Raw genomic sequence first — 25,908 nt, 5'->3', positions numbered from 1 at the left:
TAACTTCTCCAATGCTTACTTTCCTGGCCTGCAAAGTAGAAATAATAGTGACTAATGCAGAGAATTGAGAATATTAGAAATAATATATTTAAAGTATCAGATTATAAACAACATGAGGGCAAGGATTATGGATGTATTATTCACATGATTTTTCCAATGCCTGGCATAGGCACACATCATCAGTATTCATTGGATGGATGGATGGATGGATGGATGGATGGATGAATTCTCAGCAGCCAGATTTCCATTGTTGAACTGCACATGTGAATCAGAATATCTGTAAGAAGCTTTAGCAAAAGGAAAAATAGTACACATTCTCTTCTTTGCATTCTTAGAAATGTCTTTCTTAAAGTAAATGGAAAACTTACATTTGATGTTATCTGATTTAAAAAATTTTTTTTTCTTACTTTAACAAGTAAACGACTAAAGTACAAATCCTAAGTTGGAAATCCTGGAATTTTAGGCAAAGAATTGCCACTTCCTTGGCACTTGAGCACATTTTATCCTCCTTTTTCTAAAGTATCCAATTTTCTCAAGTGTTCCTTGGAGCAGCCATGGGGCTGGCAATGTTTGGACGCTCCTTCATGCCATGTCTTTTGGTGATGAGAGCAAACATGTTTTTGGGAGTAATCAAGGTCTCATGCCAGCTGCCAGAGTCATAGAAGGGGCAGGGCCTGCTGCATTCTGGGCAGAGCACCGCATTAGGAAACGTCAGTGCAGTATTTGTAATGTTTGCAGCAACATTGAGCTTCCTGAGTGAGGTCACGAGGGAACAGCAGATCACGAGTGTTATGTTAGGAGTTGGACAGAGCGTGGAATTCTCATTCAACCCAAAGTTCAGAAAATATTCGTGATTAAAATCCTGTCACTTTTTTCCAGTGTTGATATTAACGTGATATATGGCTGGCATATCTCCACTGAGAAAGAATGTTTTGTGCTAAGTCCTACCTTGTTTTCACTCTCGGAAAATAACAATAGTACTAATGGCTAGTACTTAGAGCACTGAGTGTGGCCGGCACTGAGTGTGACCGGGCACTGACCTAACCCATCATGCATAGTAACCCTTTCAAGCCCCACAGCAACCCTCAGAAGTAGGTATCATTACTACCCTCATTTTCCAGATGACCTCACCCAGCTAGTATCAGGATGAGGATCCACGCAAACTGCTTCCAATGTCTGTGACCTTAACCACTACGTCGGAGGACACTTCTGAGTAGCAGTAACACATGTCTCTGTTAAGACTGAACGAATACATACGTGATCATCCTAGAGACACGTATGTGGACAAGGCCGGCTACCTCCCGCCCCTCTGTTTTTCTTCACATGCTACATGCTACGTTTCACGTGTAGATGAGAGGCTAGTATGCGGAAATCCTCTGAAGGAGCCTTGCAAGGGTTCTCCTAAGGCTCAGGGCATTCACCTCACTTCCCTGAGGGGAAATGCCTTACTATAATGGCACAATAAAAAACATCTGAATTAGTCAGCTCCCATACTAAAGTTCTTAGTCCCTTTACATTCCAGTGAAGTCCGTCTTTATGAACTTTCAAGCGGAGTTTTGGGTCTTACCAATCATGAGAAGTGAGAACGGAGAGAGGACATTCACTCCCTCAGAGGTGCTTGTTTTTACGAGCCGCACTCGCCAAAACTCACTGAAACCATTTCCTTGTGGGAGTGATGGCCCTAGTAGGGCCTCTTCCCGCACGCGTGGGCCACTGGCTGACCCACGGGGAGAATGGATTGCCAATTCCAGGACCGTCTCTGGACAAACCAGTTAGAGACAAGGAGCCCCTTTCTCCAGGCCGCCCTCCTCCAAGCCCAGTGCTGGCAATGGGAGCACCATGTCCCTCTCAGCCGAGACCCGCCTTGCACAGCCCAGGTCAGCTGCCCCTTTATGGACACACCAGCTCCCCAGTCCCCAGCGTTCTTAAACTCAGGGCCTGTGTTAACTCACCCAAGAGTGACATAGGTGGACCTTGGCTCCCTGAGCCCTGTTCACAGTGGGAGGAGCCAGGGTGGAAGTGGAACCTGGCAGGAGATCCAGCTCCACGCAGTGAGAAGGAAGCATGGGCATTCATTCACTTTCCAAGTGTTTGCTGAGAACACACCAGACATTGTGCTAGGTGCCAGCTATTCAAAGATGAGAAGTCTGCGGTGTGTCTTTACTGTCAAGGACACAAGTAGGACAGAGAAGCAGGAGTGTGATGACGCCATGGCTGGGAGTCCCAGCAGAAGACATTCGGGGTCCAGCAAAGGGATCCCTGACCTTCCAGAGACAGGAAAGCGCCAGGAACCGAAGCGTGGACTCATGCCACAGGAACCAAACCGGGACCAAGTACTATAGGAGGGGTACACACAGGTGCTTGTTCCCAAGGGAAAAGGCAAGGGGTCAGCTGAGACTTGAGGTGCAACAAAGAAAGTGGGACCAATAGCAGGACTGGCCTGAAGCTGAGCATGTTTGGGGCTCAGTGGCCACCGTTGTCGGGACCACCTCAGCCTAGAGCCTATAGAAGGACCTTAAAAAGCTGGCATTGTCTATTCTGACCTAACTCTTCATCAAGAGTCTGTAAAAAACAGGTACCAGAAAATTTATTTGCGAATTTTCAAGACAAAATTTTAAATTTTAAATTTTTTATTTCAAAATTCCAAAAATTCTGCATTCAAAACACTGCTGTTCGTATGGGCTTGGAATAAACATATCTTTATAGACAAATACAGAAGCAAACATGTATGCACCCTTCTATCCGGTGGGGAGATGTGTACAACCCAGTATTGCCCTTGGGTACTGCTGCTAGGCAACGGTCTCCGTCAGTACCCAGATGAAGAAATAAACTCCTTCAAGGGGCTGGGTTACAGCTACATGTTCAGTCATTATGGGGTGATCATATATTCCCACTTAGGAGACTGAAAGCAGTGCCATTAATAACTACATGGGAACAATAGCATTGGCTGGGACTGTCGCAGCAGGACAGGACCTATGATCAATTGGTTATTGTCATTTTGTTTTCATTTATGTTATTTTACTTAGAACGTGGTTTTGTAGGATCCTTCTGGTGTTTGGGGAATATAGATCTAGAATATATGAGTCTATAAAACATGTGCACAACAAGAAAAGGTTTTCCTACTCCTTGACTTAGTGTTTTTTAATACAAGTCTTCTTTTCATTGTAAACCTATCATGCGTTCTAGAACCCCCCCCAGCATGAGTACTAATTACCTCGGCTAGCTTGCTCGCTGCCGGGGATCCTGTGGTTGTCAGGGGAGACATCCCCAACGTCAGACTCTCCCAAGTTTGATTTCAAATTGCTCTTTTAATAAATAAGCAGAGCATGGCCGCCATCTTAAAACTACGGTGTTTCCCCGAAAATAAAACCGGGTCTTATATTAATTTTTGCTCCAAAAGACACATTAGGGCTTATGTTCAGGGGATGTCATCCTGAAAAAGAATGCTAGGGCTTATTTCCAGTTAGGTCTTATTTTCGGGGAGACCCGGTAGTGGTCAGCACAGCAGCACTACGGGCCCCTCACCAGTAAACAGACATTACGGTAACGCTTCAGAGAAGGCTGAGCCCGTCCACAGAAGGAGATGGAGATAAACTCGGCCTGCTCTGTAGCAGGTCCCTGAAACATTAAATTTCTAGAGGTTACAAAATGAAATAATCTACCTGACCAACTAGCATTGCAATTTTTTTTAAAACCAGTGATCCCTAAATACTTTGAAAACTAATTAGTCTTCATTGACTTGGTATTTTAGTTTCAATTTTTTGTGGTGTGTTGACATTTAGATGAGTTTGTTTTTGTAAAAGGATTGCTGTTCTTACTGTAGGTGTTCACACTAGTACACTCTTTTCCCCAGCAAATGCCGTGACCCTTTTGTCCATGTCTTGATAACAACCACCTAACTGCCCTGGTATTCCTCCTTCTCCTTTGGTTTCATTCAAGCAGGTGCTTGAAGATTTTTTTTTGAACTTTGCATATATATCTTGGAGGAACAAACGGAGGATTCTTTAGAATAAAAGGTATGCTGTTCTGTGTAAGCAAGTTGATAAACCGAGTGGTTATCAGAGGTCAGGGCTGGACGGAAGGATTTGGTTCCCCTTTCTCCTTCCCTCCAACCTGTTTTTGTTTATCTTGTCCTCTTTGCTTTTCTAGTTTTTCTTCTTAAATAGAATGAAGGAATTAAGTGTTTGGATACTTCCCTTCAATAAATCGGAAATACCAGTTTCCTAAAATAATTTGAGGTTTCATCATCACCAGAGTGGTCAACTGGATCGACTTACTATGTGGCAATAATTGCCACCAAACAACAGATAAATCTGTCAGAAGCCTCAGACTTTGAAATGTGTTCTATCTCATATTTTGAATGTGAACAAGTCAGACATTGGACAGAAGCTTCAGTTTAAATAGCCAGACCACTAGGTAAAGCTCATCTGGTGTGTTTTAAAATAGGCCCCCAAAAACCTAGAATTTTTTAAAATTAGAAAAAAACTAGAGATTTTTAACTAGCAAGCATATGATTTTTAAATCATTGAATTTGGTCTCCTATACATTTCAGTTAATCTACCAGCACTTTGAATGATTACTTTTTCTTGCCAGATTGATTTATTTTCCCTCTTAGTCTAGCCATCTTTCAGGTTTAAAGCATTCCGTTTTATTGAGCAAAGGGAGTACGTATCCTAAAAAAAATTCATTGCATCTTGGTTTATGTAAGTCTACCAGCGGGAGAATTTCATCACTCCCTAGGGGTGACTCTGAGCTATTCGGGTCTGGCTGCCTGTTAAACTATTTCTCGTTATTTATGGTCTGTGTAACGTGACGGAGAGCAAAAGCTGGCTCCTGTGAGCATTCCCTAAGCCTGGACATTGCTTTGCTTCTGCTAAAAACACTGACGTGAATAGACTGTCACAGACTCAAAGGTCACTCTTCCATTTTGTTCATATTGAGAAATACTTTAGATAATTATCTGTCTTTTGTATCTAAGAAGAATAGGAGCCGGGGTGGGAGGTGGGGGTGGTTGTTTCATTTCCTTGAATTTCCTTTGTTAGGCTCAGTCGGGCTCTCTTGACATTGTAAAACGGAGATGTGGCCCACATCTTGAGCACCCTGTTTCCAGGCATGGCCCCCCCGCTTGTTGGTATGTTGCTGTTTCTGGAAATCTTGTGTTCTGACGAAGGTACCTCTCTTTTTATGCCTGGAGAGTCCACCTCCATGTGTATAAGGCCAATTTGTATAAATCAGATAACACTTCCTCTTTGATTTCTGTAACCATTTCACAGGTTGCAAACACTTATTGAGAGGCACACTGTGCGATTCAGTTGTGGGCTTTGGGTCTTTTACCTTCAGATGCCTAGAGGTTACATGTGTGCCCAAGTGGAGGAGGCACACATGGGCACACATGGGGTGACAAGACTTTTTGTTTTCAGATTTTCATTGGGGAAGGGGAACAGGACTTTATGGGGCAACAGTGTGTACTTCCAGGACTTTTTTTTCCCCCAAGTCAAGTTGTCCTTTCAATCCTAGTTGTGGAGGGTGCCATTCAGCTTCAAGTTGTCCTTTCAGTCTTAGCTGTGGAGGGAGCAGCTCAGCTCCAGGTCCAGTTGCTGTTGCTAGTTGCAGGGGGCACAGCCCACCATCCCTTGCGGGAGTCGAACCGGCAACCTTGTGGTAGAGATGACGCACTCCAACCAGATGAGCCATCCGGGAGCTCAGCGGCGGCTCAGCTCAAGGTGCCGTGTTCAATCTTAGTTGCAGGGGGCACAGCCCACCATCCCTTGCAGGACTCGAGGAGTTGAACCGGCAACCTTGTGGTTAAGAGCCCACTGGCCCATGTGGGAATCGAACCGGCAGCCTTCGGAGTTAGGAGCATGTGGCTCTAACCACCTGAGCCACCGGGCTGGCGCGGGGTGACGAGACTTGTGTCACAAAGGATGACATGGAGAAGGATAGGGTGCTGTGAAAGCGCAGAGGAATGAAAGCATGTTTTGTCTGGGAAATTCAGGAACAATTTACAGACGGTATCATTTGCAGGATGGCTCCCCTCATGTCCAGCGTCATGAGCAGGATGCGACGATCAAAGTAGCAGTCTCACTCACATTGTGTCTTTCCACAGTGTCAGACTTTATTAGAATAAAGCCATGGATCTAGTCCTGCTGACTCGGTTTACCACGGCCATTAACCGAGGCTCCGGCCAGAGGACAGCCTCCAATAGTCGAGGTAGAGCGGTTTCCCACAACATGGAGATGCAGGTTTGCAAGCAGTAAGGTTAGGCATGGCGAACAGAGTCTAGGAAAGAAGGATGAGAGAGAGTCCAGTGTTCAGCGAGAGTCCCTATGGCGCTGGGCTGCATATAGTGTCCGGCGTCAGGCTGGACGGTGAGACGGTCAGGAGGCAATGAGCCGTCAGAGAGCTCTGATTTTATGCTCGACACTGGGTGCAGGGCACCCACCTGCAGTCCGATAAAGCCGTCCAGATGGTCACACTCCACCCTGCGTCTGGAGTTACCTGGTCCGGGCGTTCACTGGGTATGCCGTTCACCAGATGCTCAGCATGGCTGTCACTTTGTGACTGACATAGCTATCACAATTATGAGAGTCTGTTTTGTATTCACAATTAATGCTCTGTATATCCAGATACTTGCAATTTGTCCAAATGATAGCTTTAGATTTCATTAGTCTAGCCTCCTTATCTCTTTTTTACAACAAGCATATCTATCTAATACTTAATAATCCCCACACAGATGGTTATACTCCACAAAACGTCCATTTAAAGGAACATGTTTGGAACTTTTAAAATTCTGTTGAGATGAGAAAAAGTCCTTTAAGCCTAACCTCCATAAGATTTTCTTACAGTCCCCACTTTCTTCAGACTTCAAGCTACTCTCCCCAAATGCTCAGACAATATTCCAGTCTCATGCTTCCCCTGTCAGGAAATAGAAGCTACCAGAATGCAGCTCCCTCAACTTCCCCAGCACAGATGTACAAGCCCCACAACCACCCTCCAAGGCGTGTCTCCCCTCCCACCTTCCCAGACACTTTCCTCCACCCTTTGTCTCCTTTTTCTTAGGTATCTTCATTCTCTCTCCCTTCTGGGTCTTTCCCATCAGCATTTAAACTCGCTCTAATATTTTTCTGGATCCCACGAATCTCAGTTGCTATTCCCCTGACTCTAATTCATATCATTTTAAGCCTTTTCACAGCAAAGCCTCTTAGAATTATCGACTCGCACTGACCCTCTGGCCACTCACCTCTCACCTAACAGCCCTCCTCCCCACCCAGAGCTGCTCTTTCTAAGGTCACAAGGAGCCTCCACGTTGCCGATTCCATGGGCCCCTCTGCAGGCATCCTCCTCTTTGGCTCACTCGCGCTGAATGCACACTCTCCTTCTGAAGCCCCGTCTTCCCTGGGCTTCCACCACCTTCGCCTCCTCCAGACGTCCCTCAGCCTCACTCATCTGCTCCTTCTCAGTCTCTCTGGCTGAGAGACTCTGTTTCTCTCTGGGACCATGACCCTCTTCACTGGAACTTATCAGGAAACGTCACTCACTTCCATGATTTCAGGGGGTTGGTACTTGTAAAGGACACTAACGAATGAAATAAAAAAATGGTAGGAATTTGTAAAAACACACAGTAAAAAAAAACAGACCAAATGTTCCCTTTTCTTCTATTTTATTTAATAATAATGTGTCTCTATTGCATTATATATTTGAGCGGTACTTTACATTTTTTTCAAAGCATCTTTCTATAGACAGAAACATGTTTCAAGCTGGAAATGACAGATGGGGACGTGTCTCAGTACCACCCACTGTACATGTAGAAGCTGAAGTCCAGAGAAACTAGGTACTGTTCCTAGAGTCACACAGCTGCTTCGCTTCTTATTTAATCCCCACGATAACTCTCTGAGGGCATGCACATGTATTACTACTTAAGAGATGAGAAAACTAAGGTTCCAAGTGTTCGAGTCTTGCCAAGTGTTGCAGAGCTTGTAAGTAGCACAACTAGAACTCAGGTCACCTAGTCTCTAGGCTGGGGCAGGTACCATAGTGCAGTTAAATTATATTAAACTAAATTCTGTTTAAAAACTGAGATTGTCTTTAAAAAGAGAGAGGAGAGCACAACAACAACTGTATGTAGTGTGTACTATTAAAGCATGACACGACTGCAGGAAAGAGAGGGAGGAGGCAGTTCAGATAATAAAAATTCTAAGTGTTTATTCGTACTTAAAGACGGAGCTAGGTTGTTTGTTGGTTTGTTTGTGGTTTTGTGTAAGTTTGTGCACCAATTACCCATGAACTGATATCACTATAATAAATGCATTTCTCCCTGGTCTTCAGTAGGGAGAATAAATTTAGGGGTAAAGAACCCTCACTTCTTCTTTGGTTATTGGAGTTTTCAATAAACCTCTGTGTGCTCTGATCAGTTTATTCTGTGTCGACTTGGCAGAGTGGGTGGCGTTCAGGATGAGGCATTTCACCATCATACACCTCAGTGAGTTTGTATTATGCCGATGGATTGTACTGGGTGCTGCAGTCTGAGCAATATGAGCACAGTGGGCAAAGTGCTCTCCCTTTGAAAACTGTTACTCAATCCCCTTGCTTTCAATTCGGCTCCCCTACTGCTGTTCTTTCTGCCTAAAGTCTCCAGCCTCCTGTCCTGCCCAACTGTTACTCTTTCTCCAAGACTCTTCTTGGGCATTACCTCTTCCAGGAAGCTTTTCCTGACACTTACCCTGACCCCCAGCCCTAAGTGCCTTCCAGTATGTTCCACTAGCACATTGGGCTTACCTGAGGCATGGCACTCCACCCCCTCTCTGCACCGATTAATGAGAGCAGATCCACCTCCCACACCTGGCTGAAAACCCTCCATGAAGTACAGAAGGGGGTCTCAGGTGTCTTTGTATCCTTGGCATCTAGCAGAGGGCCTGGCTCATGGCTGATGCTTATTAAAAACGATTACTAAAAACAGGCAGGTAGGCCGTCTGACAGAAGAGGATGAAAGGGAGGCAATGGAAGGTTCATCTAAGTCATATATGTGCATAGTTTTAAAAATTAATTTTATAGGACTGGTTTTGAAAAATAGCTCAGAAGCAAACGCTTTCAACTCTTTTTGCTAATTTACTTTTTGACCCCATATCTCTAAATAGTATACTTATGTTTTTTCTTGATTTTTCCATTTTTAAGTATCATCTTTTGACTTCAACCATGGGAGTTCAGGCTTTAGCTCTCTTTCACTTCTGAATTCCTACTGTATGGTATACACTTAATATCTCTGTATTCCTACGGGATGATACACACTTTCCCTCAGTAAATTTGTACTGCAATTTTGGTTAAACCAGTATTCAGGTTTCATATTATAGTAACTATGTAAAACATTATTAACCAGAAAGAACCATCTTGTGCACTTGAATTGCATTTCTAGCAGTCATCCCCTTTCATTTTCTGGGTGAAAAAAGCTAAGAGAAGATAAGTAACTTTAGCTAAAACCATTTTGCCAGTTAATGTCAGAACCAGGATCAAAAGCTAGTCTTCTCATTCCCAGTAAAATGGCTTTTCCATGACATCAAGCTGCCTCTCAAATAAAAATTATTTTTTGTAATTTAAAAATCTTAAGTGAACCAATTTGAAGAAAAGCCACATTTTTACGTGATTGTATCAAAATATCCTTTACACTTGACTTTCATTTTACTCAAATTGATCCCTGGTGACAGATCATTTTTCTCATAAACTGGAACTGAAATAAATGTAGAGAAGGACCCAAGTAAAGAACTTAGGGCTAGAAAGAATTGAGTCTGATTTTTCATTTGGAAGATGAGAAAACTGAAGCCCAGAGAGGTTAAATGGCTTGCTCAGTGTCACACAGTGAGTTAAGGGCCACGATGGGCTGAAATTCAGGTTTCAGCTTTCAGCCCTTTACTCTCTCTGTTGTATGCCACCCCCATCCTCTCAAACATTCCTCTCAGGCAGTTTCTTTCATTTAAAATCTGCCTCTTACAGAGGCCTGACCTCATTCTATATCTACATTAAATTTACTCATCCTTAAAGATGACATTAAGAAATGTCAATATAAGTCCAACATGGGGTATACAGTGTGTTTCCGAAAACCCGGATTCTGTGAAGCTGCCTCGCATGGCCGCCCAACTAGAATACACTGTGTTAGGAACTGGGGTACAGTGCATTGGTGGAAGGCGATAGACATGAAAACACTCCTAAGTGTCGTAAAGAACTGGAGTAGCACAATGGGAGACAGTGCCAGCACTGGGCGGACACAGGGGAAGGTCTGGCTGCCTGCGCCACTCACCCCGGTACCGCCCCAAGGCCCTGGGTTAATTTAGAGTCTCTGCACGTTGTGTTGTGTTGTGTTCTCTGCTCTCCCCTGTGTATGATCCCCGTCACCACCTAGTGACCCTGTCATGGTGCTCATAGCCAAATATACACAACTTCACATCCCAGAGTTCATGCTGCCTCCTGCCCACGACCTCCCGGGACACCCAAGGCTGGCATGGCTGAAGCTGTCCTCAGATGGGGCACAGAGGGAAATGAGTGGGGTAGGTAGGGGCAGGAGGGAACCACAGAGGCAAACATGGAGGGATCTTGTTGGAATGGCATCCCGTGCTTTTATCCTTGAAGAAGTTTGAGCTTCAAGGTGTAATGGGCAACTGGCAGATCCAACACAAAGGAGAAAATGACAAACTGGTTTATGTTTGATTATCAGAACCCATAATTAATTACAGTCATTTTAGGAATTGTTTGTGTTGAATTACCATGTAACTCAATGTCAAGGATACAGAACATAAATTTGTGTCATACTAACTATGCCCCCAATTTCATAAGAAAGCTGTACCTTTGGTATTTAGTGTAATGCTGTAGAATAACCCCGGTCATTCGTAGAATGTGAAAGAATTCACAAGACTCAGAAAAGTAGGAATGTAAGACAAGTTTATTTAAGAAGAAAGGCGCCAGCAGCCGGGGGCAATGTCAAGCAGATTGCTGGAGACAACTGCACCTAACTTCAGCTTAGCTTTTTCTTATGTAGGAAAGGGTAGGTCAATTTTCTTACAGCAGGAGATTTGACGTCCATCTGACATATAGACTGAGGTCATTTGATTGACATTGTTGGTTATATAACTAGTTTCTTTCTGCTCATGCTCTTACCCATAATGCATACAGAAAAACCCACGGGGGGACCAAGCCTTAATGTCCATTTTATTCTAATTGTGGTATAATGAGGTTGGAGTTCAAGCTGAGAGTAGGCTCCAATGATCTGCACAGGTGTCAAAAATAGATATTTCTGGTTAGGATCTCATCTACGTTCTTTAAGGATGTTTTGACAGAAAAAGTTATGTCTAGGGGCTGAGTCTGGGTGGTCCCTGGGGAGGGGATGCAAGCCTGGGCAGTCCCCCTTCGGACTCACTTACATTAACTCGTGTTCTGCCTCATCATTTAGTGTTCTAAATTTCACATTGACATAGACCATCCACCTATAGTTTGAGCCTTTAGAACCTGTAATTAAAAGTGTGCACATCACAGTTACTTAATATGTGCATTTTGCCTGTGCTGCAAGTGGAGCTTTACACACTCAGCCCGTCTGAGCTGGTGCAGCAGCCTGGAAGGTCCCCTCCCACAGTGAGCCTCAGGGCACAGAACCATGAGTCCTGTCGGCTAATGCGCCATGTACCGTGCTATCCTGAGTGCTGTGGGTGTGCAGTGCCTGTCGCTTATTTCTCTGTGGCTTCTCCTTATGACGCTGTTGTATTATGGTTAATAGTGTTGACCTACTGCAGTTATCAAAAGGTGTGGGAGAGTGCGGGGCCTGTGGAAGCAAAGGAACACTGCGCTGCTGGACGTTAATACATATTTTACAGGAACTCCATGTATTTTGAGGAAATGGTTGAGGAAACTCCAGGTAAACGTTAATTAGCAATGGCTTCGTAAACATTATTACAGCCTGAATGGTGAAGCAACAATTGTATGAAGGATAGTTGGAAGAAATGATGGCTAATGGTGTAATGTGCCTTCAGTGGAAACAAAGAAAATGGGAAACCAGTTGCCAGTGGTTGGTGCTGGCAGCACCTCTCCATGGGGAACATGTGATAATAACCCACCCCGCTCTGTTTCAGTTAGTGTTCCTGCTTTCAGAAAAGAACCCCCCATGCTAAATGCCTTGGCGTGGACTTGCGGTCAGTGCTTCCACAAATTTTTAGAACCTGGGTCATATTAAAACCCCCTTTTGCTTTTACCTACTGTGGCAGTAGGATGGCTTTTCTACCCACCCTTCCATTTCCTAGCTACTCTTACTTAATACCTCAGAGAATTCTATCCATGTGGAAAAGCACAAGAGCTTTAAAAACTGCCAAACAGGTTTTGTGTTTCAGAGAGAGCTCACAAGTTCAGGATAAGACTGAAATCATTTCGCTTCAAACATGATGAAAGCACGTGGCAGTAGATGTTTCTTGCCAGGGTCACCTTGCAAACGACAAAACCAAAGCATCTGCACGCTGTTTGCCCTGGTTGTGGCCTCACTGCTAATCCTCTCCTTGGCTATGGAGGTCTGACGGCCGGGCTTGCAGTCACTGTAGTGTTGAATGTTAAACTTCTGAAGGTTCTCTAAAATAGAAAGGGGAGTATATATGAAGACCCAACAGTTTGCCCCACCCCTGCTGTCTCTGAATTTAATTAGCAGTTGTTTTTGTGAGAATTTTAGATTACTGAAGGTGTTGGTCTAAAGTGACAGCAGGAACGGTGCGTTTCAGTGCCAGGGAACTGTTGTCATGCCAGTTCTTTGTGGGTTTTTAACATGGGTTTTCGACACTCACCGACACACAATGATACCATATGGCCCCCCTTAACGATTGTTTGTAATTAGAGCATCTTAACCCGTGAAGCAGCCTCTTGATTCCATCATCTAGTTTCATAGTCCCAGATTTTCCAAAAGTCCTCTTCATCTTTTGTTTCTATTTGAATTTAAACAGAAGAGATGAATAAATAAAGAACTCTTAAGTAAGAGGTTGCTTTGGATGGATTCTGCAACCTCATGCTTTTATTTTGGAGAGCCACTCAAACAGCACTGTCTGGACCAGAGATGAAGACAGAGGCCACGGCCTGTGGAAGGGAGTCACTCAGCAAGGGGTCCAGCCAGAAGCCGAGCTGAGGCCTTGGGCGGGATTGGAGTCAAGTAGAGGGAGGTGCCAGATCTGGTTTGAAGAAGAACCCACAGCCAGGAGGGCCACGTGTTTCTTCCTCTGTTAGATGGCTCTCTGCTGACCGGTGGCTGGGCCCCCTGTGCTGTTTGCCATTATGGGCTGGCAGGCAGAGCTGGGAGAAGTCCCACCAGTCACCTGACAGCTTATTGTGGAGAACATTGTATGCCAAAGTTCTTAGTATTCTGTCCCCAGCGACCTCCCACACATGCATTTAATACATACGTGCTAAGCGCCTGTTAGGTTCAAGGATGGATGTATCACCCCTGTGCCAACGACTCCTGTCAGACAATAACAGGTAAAGAAAGATATTTATAAATTGATATTCTGCCCTTCTTTTAGCCCACGTCTGTGAAATCTATAAAGTTTTGTTCCTTTTCATCGGACTGGGTGTTTTCATTGCATAGTGTTGAACTTAGTGAAAAGGGTTACTCCAGTGAGAAAGTTCTTTGTCAGAAACTATAAACTCAGGTACAGAAATGACATAGGATGCAGAGAGTGTTATGTTCCAGAACATCACCTCAGATAGAGGAAGGGGAATATTTTGGGTTATCGATTCAAGTATTTTAAAATATTGGCCAACCATATCACTTGTGCCAAAAAAAAACAAAATATGCATAAGTCTCTAGAAGTGTTCGAGCAGAAAGGAGGAGGGTAAGACAGAGTTGTGTTGGGTTTGGGGAGGTGGGTAAAGCGGTCCAGCCCAAAGTCAGGAGGGAGAGGCTGCTGGTAGACCTGAAGGGACAATGACAAAGAACAGGAACCCTTTCTGTGCAGAAGACCCACCCACCCCATCAGAGCAAGAGCTGCTACAGGGCAGACCATGGACCGTCCATTCTGCTTCTCACCTATAATGTCACAATGGCTCTGAAATGCGTTTGTCTGCAGTGTCCCACCGTCCCATCCCCTACCCCATTCTGCCACCTGTGCCTGCTTGCTGATTCTGAGACATTCAAAGTCAAAACTCTCATTTCTCAATTAATGATAAAGGCACTTTCAATGTGGATGCCCTTTGGGGTTAATTATTTAGTATGAATGAATATCAGCTACAGTGTAGTTTTTTAAATATTGATCAAAAATCAGATCCTTTCCTGCCTTTTAAGAGTGAGGAGAGATTAAAGAGGGCCGGAGGTCATTGAGTATTTGAAAGTAAACATTGCCACCAACCAGGGAAGACCTAAAGATAAACTGCATACTTGATGGCATTGCCAGAGATTGAAATTGAAATACAGTAGTACCTCAGTTTTCGAACATCTCCGTTGACGCACATTTCAGTTTATGAACGCTGTAAACCCGGAAATAAATGCTTTGGTTTTCAAACACGCATCGGAAGTCGAACATGTCACACAGCTTCCGCTGAGTGCAAGATCCTGAGGCCTCGCTGTCGGCTGTTTTCTAACGTTTCAGAACTCGAACGGTCTTCCAGAATGGGTTACATTTGAAAACCGAGGTACCACTGTATATAGAAGCTACCTACGGACTAACGTATTTTTGTCATGCATTATCATTATAGAAGCTACACGTTACTTAAGAAAATGGGTGAGGGTCAGACTTTGTTTTTAACCATCTTTCTTCATGTGAAAGGTCATCATTCCCAGGGACATATTAATGGGACTTTCATTTTATCTATGAAAGAAATTTCTAACTTGTGAGTAATAATAACCTCAGACAATATGTTTTAGGCAGATGTGTGCAGTACCTTCTTATGGCCTATATCCCCCTGTGCCGTGGCTTTGTTCCTCTTTATCAGTATCCTCCTAGAAGTATAGATCCTGTGTTGTGTGTCTCTGTATCCCAATGAGTAGTACACGTACCACAAACATACACAGAGATGTTGGAATGAGAGAATGAATGAATGTATTCAATTTCCTGCTAATCAATCAAGAAAACCATAGGCAACTGTAGTAACTAGGATTTCTGTCTGATATTATTATGGCAGTTTTTTGATATCAGAAAATTCGAAGAAAATTAGGACAGCCTTCAAAAAGTCAAGATAATAGCCTCTGTCTCACTGCCTCTCATTCCTCCTTTAATACACGAACCAGTTAATTTTCATGCAATTGACTCCAAGTAGCAGAAAATCCAACTCACTAGCTTAAACTATAAGGACATTTATTATTTGCTTATGTAAAAGATGAGAGGTAAGTGACTCCAGGGCTGGTTCAGCAGCTCAACAATGCCATCAGGTGGTCCTCCATCTTTCCTTCTGCGACCTTCTTTTGCTGCCATATGGTCACCAAATGGAGACATGTTCTCACTCTGTGTCCCAAGGCAGCTGTGTGTTGGAGGGCCGTGAGAGAGATTTCTGCTGCCTGGGAGGAAAAGCTTTCCCACAAACCTCCTAGCCGACTTTCTCTGACATCTCAGGTCACGTGCCTTCCCCTAGACCAATCACTGGGACTGCTGAGCTTCATCCAGCCAACACTGATTCGTCCAACTTCTATTTAAAAGAAGAAAGAGGGAGTGGAGGTAGGGGTAGGTAGCTCGGAATGTCTGCCACGCCACACCTCGTCTCCACTGGAAAATGGGACTCGGCTGTGTTGTCCTCATACCTCCGAGGGCTCACTTTTCTTCCAGGGTCATATTCTGGCTACTAATATCATTTTACTGATGGTTTTTAACAATTACGAGCTTGAGGAGGAGCCTAAAATATATGGGCCTTGCCCAGAATTACAGGGCTCCAATGAGTCATCTCCCTTCCCTGCTCTGGCTTTGGGTTGCTTTACTCTGGAACATTTTTATAAGTTATAATTTACAGGATCCATGCTCTTCCCATGTTAATTCATGTAAAAGAGGATAACAGTTCTTAGGTTCACAGCACAGTTACCTGAAAGGAAGTAGATTGTGTCAGCTGTGAGAAACACGTCCAAAGTCTCAGCGTGTACACCAATTTGCATCAGAAATTATAAGGGTCCACAATATTTTGTGGTTTTGGGGAAAATTTCAGTCCATTTAAGTGAATACAGTGTGTCTATTTCAGCAATTGGAATCACTTTGTTGAGCTCTTTCTAGATGAAACTAAGCCTCAGAAGAAATGCATTCCGCTTCCTTCTCACACGTACTTGTAAGCCTTCAACAGTTTATCAGCTTTCTGAATGACCAGTGGTTCTACAGCATGTCTGTCCCCAGGAAACAAGCTTTCTCAAATGATAGGCCTTCCTTCGTATCGGTTCCAGTTTCTGTCCTGGGTTGGACTGCCCTAGACTTCCTGCCTTGTTTCTTTTATGAATCATCATCAAGTCATGTAAGAGATGTCCTAACATGGCTTTGAAAACCCCTTGGCAGATGTGCCTCTCCCGTCCACCTAGAGAAATACATTTCTGGGAGTCTGGTGGCATTCCTAAAATGACACAACATTACATAATTTCCCCCGCGTGCCTCTCTTTTAAGTAAGTATCCCTGGAATTTTATGATCTGTGTTTCTCTGCAGTCAATGAGGTTTGGGCTGAGAAGAGTGTGTCCATTTTGAAACATGTCTAGAGTCCCATTGGGGTTGGGGTGGGGTGGCCTTATTGGTTACATGAGCAGTGCCATCTCGCAGCAGGTGGCCTGGCAAGACACACAGGTGACAGCACACAGTTCCTTTCTGCCCAGAAATGTCATAGCCAAGTTTCTGCCTCCCTCATGGCCCATTATCAGTGTCTTTGCAACTTCACAAGCATGATTTTGGAGGTGACGGGGGGGGGGGGGAGCGGGAGGGGGCGATGTGAGGGACTTTTTCGTTTGCCTTGTGCCATTGTTTTTAGTGCTTACAAGGCTATTCTCCTACAGCAAGCAGAATTACTAGGTTGTGTGAAATGCCTAGGAGATAACTCATTTTTTATGAAAGTACAGTTACTAGACACAGAAATTTGCTTTCTATACATCTTATGAAGGTTTCTGCTTTATTTTTAAACAATGTACTAAATACACACACACACAGGTGTTCAGAACAGTTATTCCAATCATTCTGTCATGACTCACACCATTTTTGGAACTTCATCTTTTAGCATTGACCTATAGAACAGTCACAACTCTTGTAAGGACAGCTCTTGTATCTTACTCTTGTAAGTTATTGTATAATCGTACCTGGTTTTGACTACAACCCCAGCTTCATGACCTTATTAACCGGAGTTGGAATCATTGAATCAGCCAGAGCATGTCAGCACTAGGTGAGTTCAACCCTCTTTGTTTCCAATGAGAAAGTTGAGGTCCAGAGAAGTTAATTGACTTGCCAAAAGCTCATATACATAGTAAATTAGCAAATAGTTTATACCAGAAATCAACTCCAAGTATCCTTTGGCTGTTTATTAAAAATCAAATCCATTTTTAAAGAACACATAATTGCCACTGTTAAAGATATTAAAAAAGAATCTTCCATGGACTCTGCAGATCCTTCCAGAAGCAGTCCAGAATTGTTTTAAGCAGTGACAGCATTATTGTAATAAATATAGTATTTATACATTATTTATTATTATAAATGTGTATAAAGTAACCTAATCTTTTTATTATAACATGAATCTCCATCTGTAAGCTCCATTTTGTTTGCTTAAAAAATCAGTTAGACTGTAGTCATAACTTTTATATAGATTTCTTAGATTAGGAACAATAAAACCCTATCCCACTTTCGAATTGTTTCTTGTTTTTCTCACTTCTCATGGAAAATATCTACAGGAAGCTGCAAAGATCTCCAAACAGCGGCTCTTGGGCCTGAGACACGCTTGTTCTTCTGCTGTGCTGTCCAATGAGATAGCCCCTAGCCACGTGCGGCTAGGGCAGCAGTTTAAATAAACTTACATTTTATTTTAAATTTTAAATTTAGGTCCTCAAGTACTCAATAGCCACATTGGACTAATGACTGCCATATTAGACACCACAGGTATAAATGTTTCCATCCACACAGAAAATTTTATTGCTTAGTGCTGGTCTAGAATTCGTGTAGCCAGTATACATATTTTAATTTAATTCTCTTACATTACCTCTGGACAAGTTGAAAAGTTGTGGCAAGTTTTGGGAGAGTATTTTAAATGTTTATTTGTTCTCTAAATGTCACTAGCTATTCTGCATAGTTTAATAACAAAAAGAAAAAAATTACGTTCACCCATTTTTAGACCATGATTATGTGCGTGGAATTCATTTGTCATGTCCCAGCTGCTTAATTTTCTTGAAGTATGCTGAAGTTATGGCAAAAATTCTGTTAATGCTGCCGAAACTACTGGCAGAAACGTCCAGTTCATTAAAATCTCTTTACAATGTCATAACGTTTGAAATGAACAGCTCTGGACATAAGACAATGGAAGTTATATTGAATTCATTCTTAATGGCCGTTTTATGTGCAAAGACCTTAAATTACCAGTGTACCTTCATTCACCTGACATCCACAATGAAAGATCCATGTCCTAACCATGACCCCTAACAGGGTCAGCCTGTAAAGACCCAGGTGGCATCACACGTCAGACCCATTTGCAAGCTCCCTGCTCATTATAAGCAGTTTGAGGCCAGAGACCAACCCTCCCTGGCTCTTGCAGGCCCCTGGTACTCTGCATGATGTCCTGCCAGTACATGATTCTGTAATCTTATTTGAACAAATAAATGAACATCTGATGTGGTCTGCCCTGACAATCATTACATTTGGCAGCAGGCTACTAGGGTGCATGACATGTGACTGTCCCAAGTTCTCTTTATTGACTGGAATTCCTGTGCGGTTATCCGTCCTTTGGATGAATCTGTGCTGAATGCCCGCCCGTAGGGACCAATGAGCCACACAGGCTCTCACAGAGAAAGGCTGAAGTGCCACTTGTTCTATTTGAATTGCAGGAATAGTAAATTCAGTATGAAAAGAAAGATGAATTTGGAAAGCTAAAAACACCGTAGTAAAATTAGAATCGGTCCAGAAAATAAATAAGCAGTTTTTAGTGTCTGTGTATATAGCATTCCTCACCGAGGCACGATAGATACGTCTTCTGTTTCTCTTTTCCATATATTTTATATAAAACGACATTTCTCGGAGAGTGGGACTTCCTTGGAAGTTACATAGGTCCATGTCTAGCTGTGACTCAGCGGGGACAGCCGGGCAGTGAGCCCTTTCAACCACTGGGAGGGTGTCAGTCTGGTGAGATCCATTTTCCTTGGCTCGATGCATGTTCTGTAACCCAGTCCAGCTCCTTTTCTTTCTTTGAACGCATTGTTTTAAATTAAATTTTTCTCATTCCCAACTAAGCGGATGTTGACCTGATGACACCATGGCCAGACAGTGACATGTGTCCTGTGTCCTGTGGCCTGAGGTTAAGAGGTACCGTGAGGACTTGGGGGAAAGAGTCCTGCAGGATCTGGTGTTGGTCACAGGATCGTGCTAATGTCTCAATTCTTCATTTTTAGATAACAATCAACAGAGATAATGATGAAGACGTGAGTTCCCCCAAACATGGGAAGGAAGACCCAGACAACATGCCACACGTGGGCGGCAATACTTGGGCTGGCGGAACAGGTTGGTAGCTCGGGCACGCCCTGGGTCAGGCTCCCCGAGACCTCATAAGCCCATGTAGACAGCAGGCGTCCAGAGGAGGCTCTGGGGCCACATGCCTTCTCTGCCTCCCCGTCAGTCAGTGGGACTGTGCCCGCACCCTCTGTCACCGCTTGACATCAAGACGTGGAAAAACCCTGGCGTGCGGAGTCTAGGCAGGTTCCGCCCCGTATGCCCAAAGACCTTGTGGACCCTCCCAGAGTTGCTTCATCAGTGAACGGGGGATAATAGTGACTGCCTCGCGGGGCTGTGGTGAGGATTCAATGAGATCATGATTGTAAAGCACTGAGCACAAGACTTGGCACACACGATATAGTCGCTGAAAGTGTTAATCCTGTCTTTTAAATCCCGTGCCCTTGGGGTCATGCCAGAAAGCCATAGTAACTTCTTTCTTGACTGGCTGGCTTTGAAAAGCAATGGTCCCTGTCTTCCACATCTCAGAAGTGAGAGCATTGAGGATGCAGGATTCTGAGATAAGAGCTGGTTGTGGTTTGAACCGATGGCTGGGGTCCATTCCTTCCTCTTGGCTGCCTGATGAGAGCATTGTTTGTTCCCATGCCTGCTGTCTTCCTCTTTCCTCTGCGGCAGCTGGAGCAGACACATCTGCTGGGCTGCGGGAATGGGGCCAAACTATGTGTGCACTGTCTGATCTTATCTCAGCCGTGAGGAGTGCTGGCACGGTGTCCGAACTTGGCCTTCCTTTAGGATGGTCTGTGCCTCTTGGCCTTGACAGCCTTGGGAGGAAGTGGGTTTCTGTGCTGGGACAATGTGCTGTCAGACAGGCCTGCGGACGTCTTGCCTGCTCTTTATTCATCAAGCATCAGCTCTGAAGAAAGGGTATTTTTAGAAATGTCCTTTGATCTGGAAATCAGTGTCAAACAGCAAGATTGAATCCATATGGGATGCATTGTAGAACGAGCAGGCCAGATGTAGGTTTCCCAGCCACGGCGGTTCTCACTTGGTATTGAACTTGAACTTACCACCTCACATATCTGCCCAGAGTGAAGACCCTGCTTTTGCTTCGCACAGTCTTTAGTTTTCAATTTTCAAGGCTCCTTTGCTTCAGATTCTTTCCTCCCTGTCGTTCTTTTTCCTCAAAATGCTCTATATTGAACTTAACTCTGACCCAACAAGTCGTCTGATTCCTTTTTCATCATCAAAGCCCCCTCCCTTGCCTGTTCTCTGCTATCTCTGAACTGATATAAGATGTCCAGTGTTAGCTTCAAGAGTATGCCTTGAAGTCTAGAACCTCCAGCAAGCATTTTTATTTAATTAGGACAAATGGAAGGCTCTGGGAAGTGGAGGTCATGAAGAACTGTCTCCTCATGCCCTCTCCACCCCGTGTGACTCATGCTGACCTGACCACCACTCGCGCCAGCCTCCAAACAGTTGTGGCTCCTTTTCTCCAAAAATGATGTCACCTCAGCGCCTAGGAAGTTTTAAGCTCTGATTCATGATCCACCCATTTACTCCTGAGGAAGGGAGTCAGGTCATATAAACAGCTTTCCGACTTCCATGGGTCCTTGTCATTGTCTGTCACTGCTCCCCTCTGCCTATAAGTTATTCAGGAGTGACAGCCAGGAATTACCACATCTAATAGGAATTTTCCACCATCAGTTTCTAAGTGAGATGTGCTCGAATCAAAGGGTAAAAATACTATAATTAATCGGCTGTTCTCATGCGATTTCCCAAAAGAAAACGACACACCTGGACTTTGATAAGCGAAGCAGTGCATGCTGGGTTCTTGCTTTTGACTTATTACACCACTTAAGGTGCCAAGGGAGAAAATTAAAATGGAACATAATTGAACCAAAGCCTAAAAGCTTTCAAATTTCCCACTTTATGAAACTTAGAAATGTCCTCATTTATATGACTGGAAGTTATCTAAATAGTAATTGTAAGAGCAGTCACTCACCTTTTATTTTGTGCCAAATACTGTTCTAAGCACTTTAGCCTCAAGATAGTCCATGAAGTAAATGATGTTAGTGTCCCTGGTTTACAGATTGGAGACTGAGACACAGAGAAGTTAAGGAATCTCCCTCAAGGACTTACCATGAGTGCATTGGAGCCAAGATTCAAACTCAGACAGTCTGGCTTAACTCTGCAATACAATACTACATAATACTAGTATATTGTACTACATTATGCTGCCCCTCCAATATTGGATTCTTTTCTGAGTTCCCAAGTTATGTGTGAATGAAACAAAAAAACTGATCACTAGCATTTGAATCATTATAATGCTACCAGTGTAGTAGGAGTAATACACTGGTAGCCCAGAGGCCAAATCTTGGCCAATATATGCATTATTTAGGTCAACGTAGTGTTTTAAAATAATTTGAATTTGCATATATTTAGACAAAGCAAGTGCTCTCTAGTTAGCCAAAGTCCTCACCATTTCTTATATTACCTACCTTCTAGGCATTTAGTTTATAGTTATACATAGACAGTTTATACGATATTACATAATGCATTTATAAGCATGTAAACTTGGATTTATTGGAAAACTGTTCTGAAGTTGGCAGTGTTTCTGTCGTATATTATTCTAAGCTTAAAGTCAAAGTTGGTATAATTGGTTCGTACTCTTGGCTAAGCCACCGATATGAGGTTGTAAGTAGGTCGCTTAACCTCCCTATGCATCATTTTTATCATTTGCAAAACAGATGAAATGGTACAAGTAGGCTAGCTGTCTTTGTCTCATTTTAAGGAAAAATAAGGTAACATGAGGAAAGAGAAGAGGTGTTCATTTCACGAGCAAATCTATACTATTTCTGATGTTGAAACCACCCTGGTTGGTGCAGAGGGACGAAGAAACATACAATTTAATGCCATCCATTGTATGAGTATAGTTGGTGAGAAAAGTAAATTTTAAAGGGTAACAAATGGTGCCCAGGAATATCGATCCTGTGAGACCAAGTCACGAGAGGGCATGTCATGGAATTTGCCTGAGCCTTGAAATGTGGGTAAGATCTTGCTGGATGGAGAAAAAAGCATGTGAACAGGGGCACACCCTTTGTTTCCAGAGGGAGATCACTTGAATATTTAATTACTAGTTATATACAATTAATATGTTTCCCGGGACTGCCTTTAATACATCACCTGATTTGTTCTGTGGTCTGCATCAGAGAAACTACCTGCAGCTTCATGTTCCCTCCCAGGGGGAAGAGACACTGCAGGTCTGGGTGGCAAAGGTGGTCCTTACCGGCTGGACGCTGGCCACAACGTGTACCAGGTCTCTGAGGCTGAGAAAGACGCAGTTCCTGAGGAGGTGAAGAAAGCTGCGAGAGAGATGGGCCAGAAGGCGTTTCAACAGAGGTGAGTGGTCCCCGTCATAGCTACAGCCATGGTGGCCCCTGTGGTGACGGCGCAGGGACCCTGGTGGGCCCAGCTGTGCGTGGTTCTCCTCCTCTGGCATCAGCTCGGACCACCAACTGAAATCCACAGCCACCCCCTACCCCCGCAGACACAGCCACGAGAACACAACCCCCCGTTCTTTCCACCAGGCCCTTTGAAATGTGTGGATTATATATGACTGTGTAGAAGATGGAATTGAGCACATGAGAGAGTAAAACCAAAGATATTTCTCTGAAGAGAAAGTAAAGTTCAGCTCACTTCCTCCACATCTGTTCCTAGAACATACAGGGAATTCAGGTAACTCGACACAAGGGTCCCTTTCTGCCCTCAGGATACTTCTGGATTTATGTGGAGACAGGACTAGTACACACACACACACACACACACACACACACACACACACTCACTCACACTCAGACACGCTCCTATTAAGTGCTGCATCCCGTGGTAGGGAGGCTGCTGGGCCCTCTGGCAGTGCAGAAAAGGGCAAGGTCATGGGCAGATGTGCGCTGGGGCCTGCGCTCAGCCAGCATTTGGACTTTCCAGGAAGGGAACACCAAGTGAGAGGAGGCACCAGCGTAGGATGGCGGAGAGAGCCCCTCTGGATAAAAAGATTAAAGGTTCCAGCTGGGTGGCAGGGGTGGGCAGAGGCTGAACGGGGCGGCCCTATCAGTGGGTGGAGGCCTTGAGATCAGGGCCGACAAGCTGTGGCTTTCAGACAATCCGGAACCCTTCTGAGCCACTTTGATTGGAATAATCAAAAATTAAAAAATGAGGTGAAGCCACGTGACGCTTTCACTCGACACCCATGCGTGTTCTTCAGCTAAAAGTGGGAAATGTCCAAGGAGCAGAGGGAACCAGCACTGGTTTGCGAGGCAGGTTTTCATCGTTATGCCCAACGAAAGGAGCTGGGCATGCTCACGTGTATGTGACTGATGAAATTCCTCCCATGGAGGACATCTGGTATAACATTACATGCTGTGCTTACACATCCTGCAAGTAAACAGTACAGAACAATGGGGACAAACATGCAGGTTCCTCCCGCCACACCCTCGGTCGGGGAAGCCTGTGAGTCCTAGGACCCTCATATGCTCCGCAGGCAGAGAAGGCAAAAGTGTCACTGTCAGCCCTTCTGCTGGCTCGCTGGCGACCTGGATCAAGTTATCCGTCCTCACTGTGCCTACACTTGCTCTTCTGAAGACAGGTGACTTCCCTCTCCTGGCTTCTCAGAGAGCTGATGAGGACAGATACCTGTGTTGGGAATGAATGCAGTTTAAACTTCTCCAAAAAAGGTGGGAGGAATACTAATGAAAGGTCTTCTTAGAATTAAAATATTGCTCTATATTTCCTGTAAACAATATCCACTAGGAAAAGAAGCAGACAGTTGGCATCATTCTCCCCTCCCCAACTAAAGAGTTTCTGTTGTTGCCACGCTGTAAACCTCACAAGCAAAGGCCCAGTCTATGGACCCGTCACGGACCCTACAGACGAGTCTCCGCTTTTGAGTAAGCGGACAAGTGGAAAGATACTCTGACACACAGGTAGCTCCCGGGGAGGCAGCAGCACCTTTTGTGGTGCTGGGCACGAGCTCACAGCCCCTTCTCTGACTTTCTTAATAGCGGTAAGGAACCTGGTTCTGTTAGGACCGTGGCTGCAGAGGTGAAAGAAGTCCGGGAACATCTGTGATAATAAGTCAACTGAATTTACTGGATGTAAGAGAGCAAAGAGAGGAAGCAGGAAAGCAGGAAGTGAGAAAACAGTACAGTGCTATGAAATTCTGCGGACAGGAATCTAAGCCCGAGACAAAAAGAAAACCATAAAGTAGTTGAAAGATGGAGGAGGTGGGCAAGGGTATGAGAAAGGAGAGGAAGAAATAAAAACCCACGGAGACCCTCAGAAGGACAGGACATAGCAAAATACAGAGGAAAACGTTGCGTTCTACTTTCATATAGTACCTTCTTCCATGTGATGAGAATTTAGTTTAGTACTGCTCAAGTTTTTCTTTAACTTTTGATTATGGAACTCTTCAAGCATAAGCAAAAGTACAGAAAAACATATAATGAACCTTATGAATCTGTCCCCCCAAGTTCAAGAAGAAAAATCTCGCTCCACTCCCAGGTCCCATCTCTGGATTGTGTCGAAGCTAATCCAGGATGTCCTATATTTTCATCGTAAATATTTAAGAGTATACCTCTGAAAAATAAGATTAAAAAATTAAAAACACGATCCTATTATTATGGTTAAAAATAATAAGTCTTCACTGTCATCAAATATTCAGGTTTAAAGCTTTTTCCAACTCTAGGCACATGCAGAATGAGGTCAGGTCCCTGCACTTATGCGTTTACAGCGTCCTGTACCTTCTCTCCTGGTTCTCATCACTCTTCCCCACTATATTATTCGTTGTATGAATAGTTGTTTGCCTCTCAAGGAACTGATTTTAAGTTCCTTGAGGGCAGCGCATTCTGCTCTGTAGTTTCTCTCCAGTACCTACAGCTAGAACCTGATTCATGGCAAACTTGCATACATATCTGTGGAATGAATAATGTACACAAGCAGATAAGTTATGGTATCACCCTTTAATACTGACTTGAGAGACTGAGAAACACCAGACTGACAGCCAGACCTGTCCCTCAGCCTAGAATTCCACCATATTGCCATAAAGAGCCTAAAACTAACAATGGGTTCTTGCATCACCAGCTTGGCATTCATTTGTATGTGGATTTCATCTGGGTACGCGTTCCTATATATCAAAATTGATTAACTCAGGGAGAGTAACAGCAGTAGACAGGCATAAGATAGGCGTGAAGCAGAGCAGAAACATTAAACCAACACAACATGAATGAAACAGACGGCAAGGTACCCTCACAT

At 44.0% G+C, this 25,908-nt stretch overlaps 1 protein-coding gene across 1 annotated transcript in view; it reads left to right on the top strand.

The window, feature by feature from the left end:
• The window catches only part of VWA8 (von Willebrand factor A domain containing 8), a 298,600-nt gene that overhangs the window by 231,480 nt on the left and 41,212 nt on the right, over nucleotides 1–25,908 (top strand). The window contains exons 38-39 of the mRNA XM_081046044.1: nucleotides 19,545–19,653; nucleotides 22,845–23,001. Of these exons, the coding sequence (XP_080902170.1) occupies nucleotides 19,545–19,653; nucleotides 22,845–23,001 (266 nt within the window). The remainder of the gene's footprint in view (nucleotides 1–19,544; nucleotides 19,654–22,844; nucleotides 23,002–25,908) is intronic.

Source organism: Rhinolophus hipposideros (genome assembly GCF_964194185.1).
Source record: "Rhinolophus hipposideros genome assembly, chromosome: 4".
NCBI classification, from domain to species: Eukaryota; Metazoa; Chordata; class Mammalia; order Chiroptera; family Rhinolophidae; genus Rhinolophus; species Rhinolophus hipposideros.
The sequence above is the reverse complement of the archived record's forward strand: the minus strand, read 5'-3'. Positions and strand labels throughout refer to the sequence as shown.